At 29.5% G+C, this 14,126-nt stretch overlaps 1 protein-coding gene and 1 long non-coding RNA gene across 2 annotated transcripts; both read left to right on the top strand.

Annotated features, from left to right (window-relative positions):
* The first annotated feature begins 311 nt into the window (after positions 1-311).
* LOC112282897 (cold shock protein 2) lies at positions 312-1,512 on the top strand. The gene has a single exon (XM_024521037.2). It carries the CDS (start codon positions 312-314, stop codon positions 873-875), a length of 564 nt encoding a protein of 187 aa, XP_024376805.1. The 3' UTR covers positions 876-1,512.
* Positions 1,513-8,392: 6,880 nt separating this feature from the next.
* LOC149989238 (uncharacterized) lies at positions 8,393-13,274 on the top strand. The gene is made up of 2 exons (XR_016502875.1): positions 8,393-11,997; positions 12,378-13,274. It is a non-coding gene; the product is annotated as an uncharacterized LOC149989238 (long non-coding RNA).
* Positions 13,275-14,126: the final 852 nt, after the last annotated feature.

Raw genomic sequence — 14,126 nt, 5'->3', positions numbered from 1 at the left:
GGAGCAGCAGCGCAGCCAGGGTTGGGAATGGTGGGGCCCTCCACCCAGCACACAATCAGCCCTGAGGCGTGAGCTCTCGTCTTCGTCGTCTCCTTCTCCTTCAAATTCTGCTCCATTGTGCGAGAGTGCGTAATTTTTTCGTGAGCGGCTGTCGGTCTTCGCCTGCGAGTCCGTCTTTCTTTAGGTCCTTCTGATTTTGTTGTTGGGATCTTTGCGCCGCCCCTGTCGATTTTCGGAGCCGCCGACCCTGTCGATTTTCGGAGCCGCCGACCCCGTTTCTTGTGGTAAGGCAGAGAGGCGCAGCAGCAGCTATGGAGGAAGTGGGAGCGAGCGTGAATGTTGGCGCGAAGGAGACAGGTAAGGTGAAATGGTTCAACAGTAGCAAGGGGTTCGGGTTCATCACGCCCGACAAGGGTGGAGACGATTTGTTCGTACACCAGACGAGCATCCACGCCGAGGGGTTCCGTTCGCTTCGTGAGGGCGAGGTGGTGGAGTTCCAGGTGGAGTCGAGCGAGGACGGGAGGACGAAGGCGTTGGCCGTGACGGGTCCTGGGGGTGCGTTCGTTCAGGGCGCGAGCTACAGGCGCGACGGGTACGGTGGCGGAGGCGATGGAGGAGGTCGAGGGTTCGGCGGGAGTGGTGCGAGAGGTAGGGGCCGCGGTGGGCGTGGCTCGGGAGGGTTCGGCGGCGTGGGTGGAGGCGACCGGCCTTGCTACAACTGCGGCGAGGGAGGTCACATTGCGCGCGACTGCCAGAACGAGCCGACAGGGAGTGTGAGGCAAGGAGGCAGTGGCGCAGGGGGGAGCCGGAACTGCCACACTTGTGGAGAGGCTGGACATTTTGCGAGGGACTGCACTCCTGCAGCCGCTTCCTAGGTGCTTCCGAGTAGAAACAATTTTTCAACATCCTCCTTTGTCTAGATGGGAAGGCCGAGCCGGGGCTCAGTGGGTTGGCCAAGGTAGGGTCTGGCGGAGCACACTGTGGCCGCCGGACCGTGGAGCGTTTTGGCGGTGACGCGGCCTGCGTTGTTTGTACCAGGCAGGAGAGGGTAGTGCTCTGCTTGACTTTGTTTTTTCAACCGCTTCTGGTGGTGGTCGTCGTGGATGTGGCTAGGTTTCGTCTGCACTGAGGCCTGCATGGCTGCGGGTATAATGTAGTATGCAGAAGTTTGCTTTGTGTGTGACGGCGAATTTATCTGTCATTAGCGGGGCCGCAGAGAAATCTCTCCGGAAGGGGAGCGGTCGGCAGGGTCCGAGAGCTCCTCCGCGATGGATGGTTTGCGAGGTCTGCCTTTGGAGTCAGTTGGAGGAGAGGGGGTGGAATCGGCAGGCACCGGTCGGAGGGGTGCGCGCCGAGAAGGGTTTATGTTGTGTCAGCGGGTCGAAGAATAGGCCGGAGCGTTACGTTTGTCAAGTCAATCTTGAGCTTTGTTCGCTGTTTGAAAGACCCGCGAAATGTAATCGAAGATCACGAGGAAGGCAATCATTCGAGTAGATGATTTTTTTTTGTATATTTCCAGTGGAGTACGTGCATTGAGTATGTGAATGTTGACACTATGGTTGCATGGCACATGGGTGCGGTGTGTTTTTGGAGACGGTTGCATTGGACTGGCATTGCAGTGGATTGTTGGCTTCGATCGTGGTTTGGCGAAATGTTGCCATGCCAGCAGGAAAGGTGTGGTGTGAGTGGCTGTTGGCAGCGTGCGATGTGGTTAGGGTTTAAGTAGTTCTCGCACATACTCATGATGGGTAATGTATCCATTTCGGGGGTTTCGGGGCGGGGGGGGCTGCAAGCGAGCATCTAGTTCTTCCATGTAGCTTACAGCATGATGGTTGACCTCGCGGTGAATGAAGCACGGCTGAATGAACACAATAGCTGTGTGAGCACTGGGATGGAGTGGTGGAGGCAACGGCCGCGGTTCTGTTTGCCGGAGTGGATGAAGAAGATTGAGTACTTGGCAACGTTTTTGAAATCTTGACCAGGTGTGATTGAGACAGAGGTGGCACGCGACACCTCGGCGCAAGTACGCTGCTCTAACAACTAATCCAGAAGGAACGAAAATGGAATGCTTAGTAGGGTGTTGTGAAGATTGCGAATGGTGGCGGACGTTTCGAGGGAATGGATATAAGACTGGGAATACACGTATCGTTGGGGGATTAGAATCAACATTCCAACAAGTTTATGCCCCAACTGGTTGAGTGCAGTTGGCACTGCACATGACGAATTCGTTGTGTGGCCCATAGGTGAGCCGCAACACATTTACACCATTTCTTACTTAAATCAACATAATTGATTGGTCTTTCAATCACATTGTGGTAATGACACATTTTTGTCAGATTTGTAGTAAACTGGTAATAATTTTAGAGATGTGAGAAGGATAAAAATAATCTTTCATAACATTGCTTATATGAATATTCAATCAACTTTTAAGGAGTACAACTACCATTTGGACTAATCTGTTGTTTAGTTAAAAATTAGTTGACTGCCATCAAGGAGTATATTGATGACAATTTGTCATACACTAAAAATATTCAAGAATAGTAATAGATATGCAATGTTTTTTAAAAATTTGTCAAGTACATTTAGAATTTTATTATAATGTTTTTTTAAGTTGTAATTTTAGATACATGTTTGATTTGTAAATACAAACATAAGTAGAATAAAGAAATTTAAGTTGCATTTGATGCTTTGAAGACAACTTTTACAATAACATTAATCTTGTATTACATTGATTTTTTTATGGCATTTTTTATGATGAAAAATATATTAAATTTTGCCTTCAAATTTTGACTTTAACTTATAAATATATATAAAGTCAAATCCGTATTTATGAAGCTATTAAGAAGATTGTCCATGAGCTATTATTAAATTTATTTACTTCTATTTATTTTTGTTTAATTCCTTTAATATAGATAAATATGTATTTCTATGATATTATTTTCCTTCCCTCTCTCCCTCCGCCTTTCTTTTCTTTCTAAAGATAAGTTCTACAAAGAGTAGTGATCACATGTTGATAAAATTTAAAATACAACAAATCATATTTATGACATACTTCAATCTTTCTTTTCTTCGAAGATAGATGATAGGTCTTTTCAGCCATTGATATTGTTCCATATAAGAGCATGAAGACCACCATGTTATTTGATTATAGTTGAGGTCTTTACAACTTTGCTTGAATAAAGTATTTGAAATACCATTACATGTGGTTTTTACTTTTAATAATATCACCAAACATTGAGATTGTATGTTCAAGGTTATGTTATTAAATACATTGTATCTCACCATTTATTTGAGAAAAATATGTTGTTTTTGACACTCTTCATTTTTATCATGCCTTCTTAAAAGTTATCACAATCTCAATGCTTTCTCTGATAACTCAGCAAATAATAGATCTTGAATTGAATCTATTGGTTATTGATTTTCCATCTCTTTAGTACCACAAATACAACAAAAAACACAAACAACGCTAGAAAATAGAATGCAATCTTTATAAAATTTTATTTTATTTAAAATAAGATTTTTTTTTGATATTTTATCTTAATTTTAATGGATTTTGAAGATAAAAAGCTGTATTTACAAGATTCTTAGCTAATTCCTATGTATGTTTATTATTATCATAGCTATACCATTATATATAATATTCTAACTTATTTTGGCACCACCTTAAGTCTAAGACTTTTTCAACTTTAGATTATTATTTATATCTATAGGAGAATGTGACATTTATCTTCTTTTTGATATATCCATTGTCTTATATGTCTTAAAAAGAAACCTATAGAACATAAGATGGATATTTATAGATTCTAGTATATATAATTAATAAGCAATTAGATTAATCTATTTATAAAAAAATAAAATAGTCAAAGTCTATAATTATCTAATTTATCATAAAAGCAATTAATTTTGATATTATAATAAAATAAATATACCTTATTGCCAACATAGATTTGAAGTTGTTCTTTATAATAGGCATTTGCATTGATCTATTATTATTCTTGAGCTTCTTTTAATTGTACCTTAAAAGTTGCATGTAATTCTGATAAACAATTTGCCAAATCTTTTGTTACAAAGTTATCAACTTTTCAAAAGTAAAAAATATCAAGTTGTAGAAAGTATTTATAAATAATATTGAATAGTATTTTTATTAGCAAAAAATATATTATAATATTATATATAAGCTCAAACAATAGACAATGAATTTTCTAATCATCTTGATAGTAGTTGATGGTATATCTCAAATACTAATTCAAAAATTAATTCATCTATTTTATTTATCCATTAGTTTGAAGATAGAAAGCCAAAAAGAATTTTATATCTACCTTCAATATCTTAAAAATAGTTATCTAAAATATTAATACAAATTGAAACCTTCTATCTATTATAATATATATGATAATAATTTTATTGTCAAGAATATTTTAGTTGTTTTTTCATATGTAATAGTTTTATTACATAATAGAAAACATGCCACCTTGGTGAAATAATCTACTATTATTAATATAAAATTATATGAGCTTAAAATTAAAATATTTGTGATAAAAACTATAGAAACAAAAGACTATGATTATTTTGATATACATAAGGATTGAAAAATTCCATGAATTTAATATTTTTTGTTTTAAATAAACATTATATGATAGTTTAAAGTATTAAATTGTCTTCAAAATTTGAATCTATTTAAAATTTCTAAATATTAATTTTAAAATCTTATTGTATCCAAAATATCTTAATAATAAAAAAAATATTATAAAGTTAAAAAGCAAGTAGGCGTGCTTAACCTTTTCGAATATATAAGTGTCTCTCTAAATAGAGAAAATTGATTTTGAATTAAAAATTAGAAGTATCATGAGATTTAGAAGAATTATTCTAAATATCATAAGCAAAAATATCTAAGGAAATACTTGATTGAATTTTATTTTTAAAAAATTAATAAAAAATTATTATTTATTTTATTTCTTAAAGATAAATATATTTTAATTTTAAAATTATTGAATAATTATTAATTAAAAGTTACATTTATTTCTTTAGGTGCAAGATAAGGTCTTAAAAGTTCATCTAATAATCTTTGTTGTTTTCTTAATTGATAAGTATGGTCTTTGCAACAAATTAGAATATATGTTGAAATAAAATATTCAAGGTTTTTATAATCTTTATAAATAATTAATTAATAAACTTATCTTTTAAATAATAGAGCTATTCTTAAATTTTAATCTATAATTATAAGAAATTTTTTATTATAGATTTTATAATTCATCATAGATGTTTTTTTTTTTTGAATAAAAGCTATAATTTGAATTTTTTTATTATATTTTACTAATAATAATACTCTACTTCAAGAAAAGTTTGATATATTTTTTGTCATAAAAAATGACTTTAAAAAATCAATACAATATAAGATTAGAGCTATTGAAAATGCTCTCTATAAACCTTCAAGTAATGCTTCAATTTTCTTATTGTACTTAGGTTTGTTTTAAGAAGTCAAATATATAAGTACAGCCTTCTATTTTTAGGTTTTTATAATACAAAATAAACATGAAGTTCATTTATTTTTATTTTTAAAGTAAATTAAAATATTACTTAGATAACAAACAATAAAATAATCTTAAAACCATTATAAAAATTCATTCATTAAATATTGAAAAACCAATTGATCCATTTGTAATTTTAAAAGACATGATATTATATTTAAAATATTTATATCTTGTTCAAAATATAGTCTTTTATTTATATCTTTTTATAATTCTTACTAAATTATATTTTTATTTGGATATATTTTGTTTAAATCTCTTCTTAATTAAATCAATCAAAAAAATTTGATATCAAAGATAGAGATTATTTATTCTTGATGGTTATCTTCTTAAGCTCTTAATAATTTATACATATTTATAATTATCCATAATTTTTGTTTACAAATAAAATAGAAGTTCATTGTAAAGTTATCAAATGGGCTATAAAATTCTTAACTAAATCCTTATTCATATATTCTATGACTGAAGTGCGAGTGTAAAATCCACTCTTCAACCTAAATTACAAGACGATGACAATTAAGAATTATTTATAATTGGTGGTATGAAGTAAAAGTAGCAAGAACAAGAACAAAAGAAGCACAACACAAAAACAAGTGAAACAAGTACAATCAAGTAATTATACACGAAAAAACTAGTCATAGTTTATTCACCGAGTTTTCATCAAATATAAAGTAAAAAATAAAAGCAAAAAAATGTTTTTAGAAATTTTATGTTTTTATCTTTTAAATGGTGTAAAAAATATATAAATCCGAGTTACTATAAGTAAGTTATGAAGATTTAAATATAGCAAGAAAATAAATAAAAAGGTAAGTAAATAATTTTACCTCAAAGATAACTTGCTTAAGAGATCAAGAGTTTGAGTCTCACCAAGGCTTACAAGTAGTTTATATAGGTGTCTAAGAGACATTAGTCTTATCTTCCTAACTACCTTCAAGGTGCTACAACCCATATAGAACTTGTGCACCTTTTTTCTTACAAGGACTACATTAGCTGCTGGTTTTTCTATTTTCTATTAGTAAAACCAATAATTTTTTATTTTTTCCTTCACCATGGTGTTTAAAAACATCCATTTGACCTAGGATCCATGAGTGGCCTTCAAATCTTGCTCTATTTCTTCATAATGGCTCCCAAAGTGATATTTCTTATTTTTACCAAAATCTTGGAAATTTCTCTAAAAATTCCTAAAACATTCTAAATAAATCTTAAATAAATTCTAAATAAATTCTAAAAATTATTATAATGGTTCTATAATACTAATATCAGCTTAAGGCTATAATTTCCTATCTTGATGATTTTTTATAGTAATAAAATCAATTTAAATCTATAAAAAATCCTACTTTCTATATAAATAACTAAAAAGATATGATGTTCTTTTTTATACTTCTTTTAACTACTAACTAACATTTATAGTTTTTCTTATAAGTAATATGTATAGAGAGAAGGCTAATATAAATATTGATCTTATTTAATAATCCTTAATATTTAATAATAAGTAAAAAATACTAAATTAAATAAGATAATTGCTTCTAAGACTTACTAAGACTCCAATTCTACAACTAACATTCTAATTTTATATTTGTCTAAAATTTTCTTTACTATTCACCATATATTGTGGTTTTAACAACTCTAAATACATCTTTTTGTTCTAAAATAACTAGTGAGTCGATTTGATGACACATATGAAGTCAATTTTTTCTAAGATAAGCTATATGTTAGTCAAAATGATGATTAAGCTCTTTCTTAAAGATCAATAGATCAATCATAAATATAATGCTTTAAAAAAAATATTTATATCATTCTTCTAAAAAATATCTTGATAATTCTTATATTCCTTTGGCATGCTATTTGAAGTCTTTTAGTAGTAAAAAATGAGTATAGAATAAACAACAAAAGGTGACACTTCTTTTGAAGCATACATAAAAGCTCTTATACTTATCAATAAGAATTTTGCTCTATTATACTTATGAATTTCTACTTTTATAATAGAAGTCTAAGTTATGCTATGAAAAAAATTAAAGTTGTAAGAAATTTAGTCTATTCAAGGATTTTATTTCTTTACAAATAATAAATTTCAAATAAGTAAATTAGAAGGAAATTTAATAATATTAAATATTACTAATCTATTATGTCAAATAAATGCCATCTCTATAAAAATATTTTTGTGATTAACATTTATTAAAGATAACAAATAATCATCTTTAAATTTTATATGCATAAATTTAATTTTAAAAAAATATATATATATATACTATTTATTAAATTTTTTGTATATAAAACAAATTGAGGCTTCCAAATCTAATAAGATAAAGCATTATTATATTTTAGTTTGGCTATCATGTAAAAATGATTTACATATATGTATATGTATATATATATATATATATATACAATTTATTATACAATATAATGAAAGCCATGTTATTAGATTTTAGTTGGTTACAAAATATAATTACTTTGAAGTAATTAGTTTAAAAAAACTAACATTGAAGTTAATTTTATATTGATAATAATTTTTATATATTTAGAGCTATCTTTATTAGTTATTGGTGATTCTTAAAACCTTATTTTGTTTCTTTTATATAGTGTTTAGGACACATATTATATAAAATTTATTAGAAAAAAGATCAAAGAAGAGTTTTAATATAAAAAAAGTAATTAGACCAACCATATAGATGAATGGAGATGGATGATGAAAATCTCCATTCTTATTGGCCGAAATTCATACCTAATAGACTTCAAAGAGGCTGCCTTAAGTCTTATTAGGGATTAGGATTATTCTTTCAAGAATGTTTGAATTCAAGAGGCTAAGATCAAGAAGTTTATGATTTTGGGTATAGTTTTAGTGCAAAATTTGAATGATTTGGAGTTTTTTATGAAAGAAATATAAGCACTCAAAGTTAAGGTATTGGTTTCGTACTTGCTATCATTCTTTTGGATATAACACATGTATATGAGAAAGAATAAAATATCAACAATTGAGATTAGAAAGAGTTTTTTTTTTTTTTGGCTACATTAATCACATATTGCTTGATGAATTCCAAACTAGATTGAAGGAGATATAGGAAGTTGAAGTCAACACTTCCAATCTAAAGGCAATTAGTGACCTAATTTACTAGTGGTTGTATTTGAATTATATCTTGGATCTTTTATAATATAAACACAATCTTTCTTGACAATGTTGACTCTTCTTTTATTAATGAATAATTAAAAATATACTATATTAATTTATATAAGATTTGGTCTTATTAATTAAACATCATAATGTTGAAAATATATATATATATTTATTCTAATATTTATCTATATGATTAAATAGAAGTAGATAAAAGTAGATTTATTTCATAATACTTTCTAAAAAAGCTTTATAGAAGCTTCATAGATGCTATTTTGATTTTATATGTGTATGTAATTGATTGATAGATTACAAACTTGATCAACAAGTTAATCACTTATTGATAGCTTACAAAATAAGCTAATTATGTGGCATATATAGAAAAAACTTGCCTTGTAAGTTAAGATATGTGTCTTATAAATTTAATATATTTTAAAGGTCCTATAAAACATTGTCACATAGCTCTTAGTTAAGAGTATATATGGAGATAATTGTGAGGCCTTTTTTAATCTTGTCAATACCTTTCGAGTCTTTAGTCTTATTTTAAGACTTTCTAGTCTTCTTATTTTTGGCAATAGACATTCATGTTTAATACTATACCATCTTTGAGTGATTTTTTAATCTTTTTGAATGACACAAGAATATTATGAGGTTTTTTTCCTTTGAGATTTATGTCATTTATAGTTTGACAAGAGTACTAACTTATTATTTTTGACTTGTTTTAGAAGTGAGTAGAATATCCTAATTCTATTATTATATTTTGAAGATCATCAATTATCTATTTTTAAACAAAATATTTAGTTTTTTAATAGTAAAATCTTTCTTTAAAAAATAAAATTATCCTTCTTTGTAAAAAAAATTATTTGATGTTAGAACTTGTGGATTATCTTCTTCTAATTTGACTTGTGGATTTATTAGATTTTTTGAAAGGAAAAAAAAGACATCATGGATACTATACTTAAGAGAAGTGAAAATAGATTTGTAACTAGAGCTGATCTTCAAAAACTTGTTAATATTTTAGGATAGAAATTTCATCCATCTCAAGCATCAACTATGGAAATATTAATCCTATGCCTATGAAAGTTGTTTAAAATCTATGTCAAGAAGTTGTACGATTGAAGAAAAAAAATAAAATCAACTTTATAATTAAATCTAAGAAGTTTTCTTTCTGTAAGTACAAAAGGGACAAGGATTAGTATACTGGAGAAGTTTGATGGAACAAGATCAAAATTTTAACGATTTTTGTAATAAGTCAAGCTCTATCTAAGGTTCCATCTCTTTTAATACCTTGATGGATTTACTCAAGTTGAGTTCATAGGTGCACTTTTATTTGAAAGTATTCTTTTTTGGTTTGTACCTTGGATAGAAAAGGATTCATGACTCCTTTATGATTTGAATTCATTCTAAAGCCAATTGTAATGAAGTAATGAATGTAATTCAATTTCATATACTCTATAAAATAAAATATTTATATATTAAATTATATAAAATTCTTCTTAAAATTCAAATAAATAGATACAATAATTGTTGATAATTTTTTTTTCTTATTAATGATAGGGAGTCATTTTGCACTCTTTTATAATCTAAATCTTGCAAAAAAAAATAATTTATTGGTGTTTCAATAGGTTAAGGCAAAGTACATCATGAAGTAGCTATACAAGACATTGCTCTCTTACACAAGGGCACAAATGCATTGGCTTCTGAATTTAAAAGAATGCATGATGCTATTTTTTTTGTATAGTAGATTCTTTGTATTTTTTTATGTTTTTTTATTAACAAAAATTCTATCAAAAAACTAACACCTTTAAAATGGATAATTTTTATATTTGAAATAATATGTTATTAAAAAAGAAATCATATCATTATTATATCTTAGTAATATAAGTTGATTTTTTAGTGTGAAATATGAAATATATGGTTTTTAAGAATATAAGTGAATGAAGAGAGTTTATTCATCAAATTATTTTATTATACATAATATTTACATAATGCCAATTACAAGGATTAGTCCATTATTAAATCATAATTATATTATTATTACTTTATGATAAATGCAAGATGTCTGTAGGAAGATTCAATTTAAGATTTTATCTAATTCTTATGTGCATCTTGGAGTCTAAGCTAATTGATATATTTTATTTGTCTTTTATTTATAATCTTGTAATTTATATGATAATATATATTAATTAATTCCTAACTATATTTTTGAAGATACTTAATATATAGAATTTTATAAAAGAACTAAGTATTGTAAGTTTTTTCCTTCTTGATATAATTTAGTTGTTATTTTTTTTCATTCAACTTTATTTAATTTGGTTGCAATGGAATATATTTTTCATAGATGTGTGGATTTGTGAGCTCCAGATTATGTTCCAAGATTAAATTTTATATTTTTTCTCATATTTTATAGTAATTGAACAAGTTAGATCATGATTTATATAAATAAAATCTAATTTTGTAGAATTTTGAAGGTTATAACCTTTGATGGTATAAATATTAACCTAATTCTTTAAATTAGGTTAATTAGGACCAAAATCATAGACTTTAGAAAATTAGAATAGCAAATTAATTAGTTTTAGTAATTTAGAAATTATAGTCATTTCTATAAGAATTGATTGAAAGCCTATGAATTCACTTACAATCATCTCATATGATTTAGAGTGAATTAAAATCATAAGCTTCTAAAAAGGATTCTAGTGAAAATTAGCAAGGGCAATTTGAAATTTTTCTCCTAATTCAATAAATTCAAGCAACAAGGTGGCTTTTCTAATTAATGGAAGCCTTCCAAATGTAGTGGCGGCATTGGATTTGCCTCATGGAGTGAAGAAAACAAGATCAACATCCCTCCACCAAATTACAAGTGGAGCCATGAAGATGTCATTTTTGAAGGAATTTTCAGTAATTGCCAAAACTCTTGGAGGTAAAAAGTTCATAAAAATTACATATGAATGTGGATTGGGAGAGATGAGTAGTCAATCTTAGCATAAAAAGGTGTTTTAAACATAGTGGTGAAGTTAGATTTACAAAAAAAATGTTTTTTTGACCACTTACAAGAGCCATCAGTCTTAGTGACCAGATTAGCTCTTGGATGAATGAAGGCCATAGATCTACATTAGGGATCTTAGAGATCAAGGGTAGAGATGTGGCCACCCTCCCTTAAGCCACCACTCAATAGTATAAGAGTGGCTTGGTTTTCCAAGCCCTCTCTCTCTTTTTTGATGAATGGCGAAGCTATGTCAAATCTTGACCTAAAATCCTAATTCCAATTTCATTTTGGATCCTAATGCTCATTGGGCACCTTGAGAATGTGTGATCATTGATTTTGTGTTGTGGGTGGTGCTTACTGTGGTTTAGAAGGTACTCCTTTAGAATTAGTGGTTTCCAAATACTTCCATAGTTAACTGGGTTTAAAGGGCTTCGGATTTTTCCCAATCAGTCTTTGATCCTTTTAATTTTTGTAGTGAATATTTTTAATCACATACCTCTTATTGTCAGCTTTCCAAAGAGCTTAGGCTTGCTCAATTTGAAGCTAAAACAAATTTTTTGTGAATTTTTGAGTGCGAGGGGGTCGGCTGCCTTGACAGTTTGGGTCACCAGTTTTTGAAAAGACATTTCTCAGTGCCGTTTACTTAAAACATTCTGAAATTTTAAGAATAAAATCACATACAAGTTTAGCTTCCAATGGCACAAGTTTGATTACGTTTGAAGTAGATCCAAATTTTTGGTGCATTTTGTAGTGAAGGGTGGTAAGCTGCCGTGGCGGTCTCAGTTATTCAACTTTGAAGGAGCATTGCGCATGCCTCAGGTATTGGATTGCCACACAGATTCTTGGAACAGGAGCGTCTTCAAGTTAGGTTTCTAACCAAGCAAAAATCATCAGAATTAAAGCTGATACAAATGGTTGGCAAATTTTGGAGTAGAAGGGAGTTGCTGCCCTAAATTCTTAGTCGTTATCAAGGTGCCCTCTCTTCATCCCTCTTAGTTTTTATTTACAGCAACTCGTAACTTCCATAATAACTTGGTGTTTTAACAATAACAAGTAATGATTGGATTAAAATTTGAATAATGGTCTTACTTTTAAATTCACCTAGTCAAGTCACTTTTTATGAAGTAAAACAAACGTCCAACTAGTGGAGGTTTATTTGGGTTCATAGCATTATTGTGATTTTTTTTTAGAGGTGTATTGGTTGGTTGTTGTATTACTCTAGAATTTTAGATTCTATTATTGTGGATGATCAAACTAGTCTTAATGATTTTGGTGAGCTCCTAATATACACTACTTCTTCCAACTTCCATTTAACAAGTTTAAGATTTTATAATTCGTGTGTCTACAATAGATTTTACTTCCTTATTTATTACTTATTTTACTTGTCTTTTTTTCTTATGTATCTTGGAATCAAGATGGTCCTTTGTTAATTACTTGCAAGATGAATCTTTAAAGATTGCATCTCTTAGTTGTATTTTCTAAAAAATTTTATGCAGAGTATTGAAAAAAATACCTTGATATTTATGCTTCTTAAGCAAATTATAAGCATAATGTGACAAGATATAATGGAGCTGTTTCTATAAGTTTTTTGTCACAAATAGAAGCCAATCGTATCTACAAAATTAATATATTTTCAAGTTTAGTGGCTTGTAAGATTTAGTAGCTTGTGCCAATTTTTAAACTTGATGATGGATAAAGCTTTTATAAATATCTTAGTAGGTTTTTAATGTGTTGGTATATATGAAACTTCAATTTTCTTCTTTTTTATCATGTCTTAGACATAGTTTAAGTGAATCTCAAAGTACTTTGTTTTAAAATTATACATGGAATTTTTGGCTATATTAATTGTACTTTTATCATTATAATGTAGTTGTATAGCTTTGATTTTTCTAAATTCCAATTTCAAATATGAGTTCTAAAGCCATATAGCTTCTTTGGATGTGTTGATTAATACCTAGTATTTTGATTTTGTGGAGCTTAGTCCTATGCATGTTTGTTTGTCAATAAACTATGTAATAGATGTCGCATTAATTGTAAAGACAAAAGCTACTTCAGATTTGTTTTGATGAAGGTCTCCCTCTTAGTTGGCATTGATATAATCAATAAAATTAAACATACTTAATTACAGATAGAATAGGCCAAATATTGTTGTATTTTAGAAATAATATAAGATGTGATTTATAAGATTTATATGAGCTTATTATAGAGCTTGTATGAATAAAGATACCAAATTAACATTATATATGAGGTTGAAATGAATATTGATTAAAGAAACCAATTTCTTAACAATGCATACATATTATATTGGATCCATAAGTAAGGTTCTTATTTCTTTGTAAAGTTGAAGGTTAATAGATAGATGCAGTTTGGATGGATTGATATTGCTCATATTAACTTTAAAGACAATGGTGCAAGCATATTTGGTTTGGCAAAGTTTTATTCCAAGTAAAGACTGATCAAATTTGATACTAAGGTACTTGCGATAAAGTTTGAGACTAAT

The sequence above is a fragment of the Physcomitrium patens genome, chromosome 5 (genome assembly GCF_059467195.1).
Source record: "Physcomitrium patens ecotype Gransden chromosome 5, ASM5946719v1, whole genome shotgun sequence".
Lineage (NCBI taxonomy): Eukaryota > Viridiplantae > Streptophyta > Bryopsida > Funariales > Funariaceae > Physcomitrium > Physcomitrium patens.
The sequence above is the reverse complement of the archived record's forward strand: the minus strand, read 5'-3'. Positions and strand labels throughout refer to the sequence as shown.

Excerpts from the sequence above, each read along its gene's own strand:
- LOC112282897 (XM_024521037.2), top strand. The coding sequence starts at position 312 with ATGGAGGAAGTGGGAGCGAGCGTGAATGTTGGCGCGAAGGAGACAGGT.